We start from the raw sequence: 7,500 nt of genomic DNA, 5'->3' as shown, positions 1-7,500 counted from the left end.
ACATGGTAACCCCATTACCTACATAGTAACGCATCTAAAGTAGTGCACTACATCCCACATGGTAACCCCATTACCTACATAGTAACGCATCTAAAGTAGTGCACTACATCCCACATGGTAACCCCATTACCTACATAGTAACGCATCTAAAGTAGTGCACTACATCCCACATGGTGACCCCATTACCTACATAGTAACGCATCTAAAGTAGTGCACTACATCCCACATGGTAACCCCATTACCTACATAGTAATGCATCTAAAGTAGTGCACTACATCCCACATGGTAACCCCATTACCTACATAGTAATGCATCTAAAGTAGTGCACTATGTAGGGAATAGGGCCCTGGTCTAAAGTAGTGTACTCTATAGGGAATAGGCCTCTGGTCTAAAGTAGTGCACTATATAGGGAAAAGGGTTCTGGTCTAAAGTAGTGCACTATATAGGGAATAGGGCTCTGGTCTAAAGTAGTGTACTCTATAGGGAATAGGGCCCTGGTCTAAAGTAGAGCACTATATAGGGAATAGGGTTCTGGTCTAAAGTAGTGCACTATATAGGGAATAGGGCTCTGGTCTAAAGTAGTGTACTCTATAGGGAATAGGGCTCTGGTCTAAAGTAGTGTACTCTATAGGGAATAGGGCTCTGGTCTAAAGTAGTGCACTATATAGGGAATAGGGCTCTGGTCTAAAGTAGTGCACTATATAGGGAATAGGGCTCTGGTCTAAAGTAGTGCACTATATAGGGAATAGGGTTCTGGTCTAAAGTAGTGCACTATATAGGGAATAGGGCTCTGGTCTAAAGTAGTGCACTATATAGGGAATAGGGCTCTGGTCTAAAGTAGAGCACTATATAGGGAATAGGCCTCTGGTCTAAAGTAGTGTACTCTATAGGGAATAGGCCTCTGGTCTAAAGTAGTGTACTCTATAGGGAATAGGCCTCTGGTCTAAAGTAGTGTACTCTATAGGGAATAGGCCTCTGGTCTAAAGTAGTGCACTATATAGGGAATAGGCCTCTGGTCTAAAGTAGTGCACTATATAGGGAATAGGCCTCTGGTCTAAAGTAGTGTACTATATAGGGAATAGGCCTCTGGTCTAAAGTAGTGTACTATATAGGGAATAGGCCTCTGGTCTAAAGTAGTGCACTATATAGGGAATAGGGCTCTGGTCTAAAGTAGTGCACTATATAGGGAATAGGCCTCTGGTCTAAAGTAGTGTACTATATAGGGAATAGGGCTCTGGTCTAAAGTAGTGTACTATATAGGGAATAGGCCTCTGGTCTAAAGTAGTGCACTATATAGGGAATAGGGCTCTGGTCTAAAGTAGTGCACTATATAGGGAATAGGCCTCTGGTCTAAAGTAGTGCACTATATAGGGAATAGGCCTCTGGTCTAAAGTAGTGCACTATATAGGGAATAGGGTTCTGGTCTAAAGTAGTGTACTCTATAGGGAATAGGGCTCTGGTCTAAAGTAGTGCACTATATAGGGAATAGGGCTTTGGTCTAAAGTAGTGCACTATATAGGGAATAGGGCTCTGGTCTAAAGTAGTGCACTATATAGGGAATAGGCCTCTGGTCTAAAGTAGTGCACTATATAGGGAATAGGGCTCTGGTCTAAAGTAGTGCACTATATAGGAAATAGGGCTCTGGTCTAAAGTAGTGCACTATATAGGGAATAGGGCTCTGGTCTAAAGTAGTGCACTATATAGGGAATAGGGCTCTGGTCTAAAGTAGTGCACTATATAGGAAATAGGGCTCTGGTCTAAAGTAGTGCACTATATAGGGAATAGGGCTCTGGTCTAAAGTAGTGCACTATATAGGGAATAGGGCTCTGGTCTAAAGTAGTGCACTATATAGGGAATAGGGCTCTGGTCTAAAGTAGTGCACTACATTTACATTTAAGTCATTTAGCAGACGCTCTTATCCAGAGCGACTTACAAATTGGTGAATTCACCTTCTGACATCAGTGGAACAGCCACTTTACAATAGTGCATCTAAATCATTTAAGGGGGGGGGGGGTGAGAAGGATTGCTTTATCCTATCCTAGGTATTCCTTGAAGAGGTGGGGTTTCAGGTGTCTCCGGAAGGTGGTGATTGACTCCGCTGTCCTGGCGTCGTGAGGGAGTTTGTTCCACCATTGGGGGGCCAGAGCAGCGAACAGTTTTGACTGGGCTGAGCGGGAACTGTACTTCCTCAGTGGTAGGGAGGCGAGCAGGCCAGAGGTGGATGAACGCAGTGCCCTTGTTTGGGTGTATGGCCTGATCAGAGCCTGGAGGTACTGCGCTATATAGGGAATAGGGCTCTGGTCTAAAGTAGTACACTATATAGGGAATAGGCCTCTGGTCTAAAGTAGTGTACTCTATAGGGAATAGGGCTCTGGTCTAAAGTAGGTCACTATATAGGGAATAGGGCTCTGGTCTAAAGTAGTGCACTATATAGGGAATAGGGCTCTGGTCTAAAGTAGTGCACTATATAGGGAATAGGGCTCTGGTCTAAAGTAGTGCACTATATAGGGAATAGGCCTCTGGTCTAAAGTAGTGCACGATATAGGGAATAGGCCTCTGGTCTAAAGTAGTGCACTATATAGGGAATAGGGCTCTGGTCTAAAGTAGTGCACGATATAGGGAATAGGCCTCTGGTCAACAGTAGTGCACGGTATAGGGAATAGGGAGCCATTTGGACACGCCCCAGGGGTCCTGTTAGATCTGAGGATTATAACACAGGCTTTATGAAAAGGTCCAGACCCAGACAGCGTTTCTCTCACACTGCTTCACGATAACGCCACAGTTACCCACTGAGACATTTATCAAATGTTTACGACAATAATAACGGTTCTTAGGAGTGTAGATTTCTGGTGAAATCCAATGTTTTCTCTGTCTGGTGTTATCTGATGCGATAAGGTACTAGTGTATTCTGGAACGGAGGGGGAGGGGGGGGGGGATCAGAATCCAGTTCTCCCCTGATAGGATGACATACATGACAGACAAGCCAAGCAGCCAATCACACTAAGCCATCTGTGATAATGGGGAGAATGGACGTTGTCATTTTCAATGTCCTTTTGTGTGATATTATCCACATTGTCCACACTCAACCCGGAAGCCAGCCGCACCAATGTGTTGGAGGAAACACCTGGCGAATCCTGTGGTAGGCCGGGCGCAGTGCACGCTGACACGGTCACACGCCGACACGGTCACACGCCGACACGGTCACACGCCGACACGGTCACACACGGTCACACGCTGACACACGGTCACACGCTGACACGGTCACACGCTGACACGGTCACACGCTGACACGGTCACACGCCGACACGGTCACACGCCGACACGGTCACACGCCGACACGGTCGCACGCCGACACGGTCGCACGCCGACACGGTCACACGCCGACACGGTCACACGCCGACAAGGTCACACGCCGACACGGTACACACGCCGACACGGTCACACGTCGACACGGTCACACGCCAACACGGTCACACGCATGTCATCATAGCCACAGCTGTCAACTAGTTAGCCACAGCTGTCAATTAGCTAGCCACAGCAGTAAACTAGCTATCCACAGCTGTCAACTAGCTAGCAACAGCAGTCAACTAGCTAGACACAGCTGTCAACTAGCTAGCCACAGCAGTAAACTAGCTATCCACAGCTGTCAACTAGCTAGCAACAGCAATCAACTAGCTAGCCACAGCAGTAAACTAGCTATCCACAGCTGTCAACTAGCTAGCAACAACAGTCAACTAGCTAGACACAGCTGTCAACTAGCTAGCCACAGCAGTAAACTAGCTATCCACAGCTGTCAACTAGCTAGCAACAGCAGTCAACTAGCTAGACACAGCTGTCAACTAGCTAGCCACAGCTGTCAACTAGTTAGCCACAGCTGTCAACTAGCTAGCCACAGCATTCAACTAGCTAGCTAGGTAGCCGTGTAGCTTTCTAGCACGTTTACTCATTTGTTTGCAAACAATTAACAAGCTAGCTAGTAAGCTAGTTAGCTACCGCATGTTCTTGTCAAACTGTCAACAGAGCAGCTAGCAAGCAACAAGAAATGCCAAACAGCAGTCTAAAAACCACTTGAGGGAAAATAAATCAGATTTGACCGTTCAGACACAAGTCGCATGGCCAGGAATCAGATTTGAAATATCAGATGTGCTTTCAGGCTGTTCAGACTGTCGGAAAAATAACAGATTTGAATCGGATATGCTAAAATATTGGATTTGAGTCACTTCAAACAGCCAATGTGAACGAAGCTTGACAGTAACAGGGATTCCAATAGCGATCACTGTCTGTGTCCCAAATGGCACCATATGCCCTTTGTAGTGCACTACTTGGGACGGCAGGTAGCCTAATGGTTAGAGGCAGGTAGCCTAGTGGTTAGAGACAGGTAGCCTAGTGGTTAGAGACAGGTAGCCTAGTGGTTAGAGACATGTAGCCTAGTGGTTAGAGACGGGTAGCCTAGTGGTTAGAGGCAGGTAGCCTAGTGGTTAGAGGCAGATGGCCTAGTGGTTAGAGGGGGGTAGCCTAGTGGTTAGAGACGGGTAGCCTAGTGGTTAGAGGCAGGTAGCCTAGTGGTTAAAGGCAGGTGGCCTAGTGGTTAGAGGCAGATGGCCTAGTGGTTAGAGGCAGGTGGCCTAGTGGTTAGAGGCAGATGGCCTAGTGGTTAGAGGCAGGTGGCCTAGTGGTTAGAGGCGGGTAGCCTAGTGGTTAGAGACGGGTAGCCTAGTGGTTAGAGGCAGGTAGCCTAGTGGTTAAAGGCAGGTGGCCTAGTGGTTAGAGGCAGGGTAGCCTAGTGGTTAGAGGCAGGTAGCCTAGTGGTTAGAGGCAGGTAGCCTAGTGGTTAGAGGCAGGTAGCCTAGTGGTTAGAGGCAGGTAGCCTAGTGGTTAGAGGTAGGTAGCCTAGTGGTTAGAGGCAGGTAGCCTAGTGGTTAGAGGTAGGTAGCCTAGTGGTTAGAGGCAGGTAGCCTAGTGGTTAGAGGCAGGTAGCCTAGTGGTTAGAGGCAGGGTAGCCTAGTGGTTAGAGGCAGGGTAGCCTAGTGGTTAGAGGCAGGGTAGCCTAGTGGTTAGAGGCAGGGTAGTCTAGTGGTTAGAGGCAGGTAGCCTAGTGGTTAGAGCGTTGGACTAGTAACCGGAAGGTTGCAAGATCGAATCCCTGAGCTGATGAGGTACAAATCTGTCGTTCTGCCTCTGAACAGGCAGTTAACCCACTGTTCCTAGGCCGTCATTGAAAATACGAATTTGTTCTTAACTGACTTGTGTAGTTTAAATAAGGTAAAAAATAAATAAACGTTGGTCCCTGGTCCAAATGAATGCACTATAAAAGGAATTGGATGGCGTTTTGAACTAAAGGGTATTTGAAGTTTTGACGCGTTGTAATTAATTTAGAAATGATGATGTCCTGCCAGACAGTAAGACTGATTCATTCACCATGAACTCTAACTGTGAAATCTGTTAGGAGTCAGTTATTGTTCAGTGATCCCTTCTAGAAGCCTCCATGAAAAGTCAATAGGACGACCAGGCATTTAACCTGACGTCTGTGGCCCTGTGTCCCAATCAGATGATGTTATATCCTCCTGAAAACCACTGATGGACTGAACACATTTACCTTGATGTATTTACCCCCCCCATGTATTTACCTCCCCACATGTATTTACCCCCCCATGTATTTACCTCCCCACATGTATTTACCCCCATGTATTTACCCCCATGTATTTACCCCCATGTATTTACCCCCATGTATTTACCCCCCCATGTATTTACCCCCATGTATTTACCCCCCCCCATGTATTTACCCCCCATGTATTTACCCCCATGTATTTACCCTCCCCATGTATTTACCCCCATGTATTTACCCCCCATGTATTTACCCCCCCTCACCCATGTTTTACCCCCCATGTATTTACCCCCATGTATTTACCCCCCATGTATTTACCCCCATGTATTTACCCCCATGTATTTACCCCCCATGTATTTACCCCCCATGTATTTACCCCCATGTATTTACCCCCCATGTATTTACCCCCATGTATTTACCCCCCATGTATTTACCCCCATGTATTTACCCCCCCATGTATTTACCCCCCATGTATTTACCCCCCCTCACCCATGTTTTACCCCCCATGTATTTACACCCCCATGTATTTATCCCCCCATGTATTTACCCCCCCCCCCCATTTATTTACCCCCCCATGTATTTACCCCCCATGTATTTACCCTCCCCATGTATTTACCCCCCATGTATTTACCCCCCCATGTATTTACCGCCCCCCCTCACCCATGTTTTACCCCCCATGTATTTACCCCCATGTATTTACCCCCATGTATTTACCCCCCATGTATTTACCCCCATGTATTTACCCCCATGTATTTACCCCCCCATGTATTTACCCCCCCATGTATTAACCCCCCATGTATTAACCCCCCATGTATTTACCCCCCCCCTCACCCATGTTTTACCCCCATGTATTTACACCCCCATGTATTTATCCCCCCATGTATATACCCCCCATGTATTTACCCCCCCATGTATTTACCCCCCCATGTATTTACCCCCCCATGTATTTACACCCCCATGTATTTATCCCCCCATGTATTTACCCCCCCATGTATTTATCCCCCCATGTATTTACCCCCCCATGTATTTACACCCCCCCCCCCCCCACCCCACCCATGTTTTACCCTTGTTTCAATCACCTTGTTCCCCCTCCTTATCCCCTGTGGTGCTTCTCTCTGTTTGTGACCAGTCAAGGTGCAGAGGAGCACGCGGACCCTTCCCTGGGAGTCCTCCTCAGCCAACAACAACAGCAACTTCCTCCCCTACCAACACTATAACACCTACCATCCTGACCAGTCGCAGAGACACCAGGCCTCCAAGCACCACAAAACCTCTCCCAACAACCCCCGTAATGTTCCTTATTCTCCTCTTCCCTGGTCCTCTTCCCTGGTTCTCTTCCCTAGTCCACTTGTTTCTGTGGTCCTCTATGTCCCACTCCTCCTAGCCCTGCTCCTTGTTCCTCTTCCTCCTCCTCCTCCTTCTCCTTCTACTCTTCCTCCTCTCCTCTCCTTCTTCCGCCTCCTCCTCCTCTCCCTCCTCCTCCTCTCCCTCCACCTCCTCTCCCTCCTCCTCTCCCTCCTCCTCCTCCTCTCCCTCCTCTCCTCCTCCTTCCTCCTCCTCCTCTCCCTCCACCTCCTCCTTTCCCTCCTCCTCCTCCTCCTTCCTGCTCCTCCTCTCCCTCCTCCTCTACCTCCACCTCCTCCTCTCCCTCCTCCTCCTCCTCCTCCTTTCCCTCCTCCTCCTCCTTCTTCTGCTCCTTCATCTTTGATCCTTTCATCTATTTATTTCTGTTGAGCTCAGATTTGTTTTGGTTTGAAGTGATATTTTCTGTCTCATCTGGTTTCCTGGGCTGAAGGAAAATAGAGCAGAACTAAAGTCCTCTTCTGGCTCTCCATCTCTCTCCAGTGTTCTCCATCTCTCTTTTTCTCCTCGCTCTCTTCATCGCTCTCTCTGGT

General features: G+C 47.9%; 1 protein-coding gene across 1 annotated transcript in view; it reads left to right on the top strand.

Moving 5' to 3' along the window:
* The window catches only part of LOC135516570 (glutamate receptor-interacting protein 1-like), an 82,012-nt gene that overhangs the window by 64,557 nt on the left and 9,955 nt on the right, over positions 1-7,500 (top strand). Inside the window, exon 10 of the mRNA XM_064940921.1 lies at positions 6,735-6,893. Coding sequence (XP_064796993.1) covers positions 6,735-6,893 — 159 coding nt within the window. The remainder of the gene's footprint in view (positions 1-6,734; positions 6,894-7,500) is intronic.

Source organism: Oncorhynchus masou, chromosome 27 (genome assembly GCF_036934945.1).
Source record: "Oncorhynchus masou masou isolate Uvic2021 chromosome 27, UVic_Omas_1.1, whole genome shotgun sequence".
In the NCBI taxonomy this organism is placed as follows: Eukaryota; Metazoa; Chordata; class Actinopteri; order Salmoniformes; family Salmonidae; genus Oncorhynchus; species Oncorhynchus masou.
The sequence above is the reverse complement of the archived record's forward strand: the minus strand, read 5'-3'. Positions and strand labels throughout refer to the sequence as shown.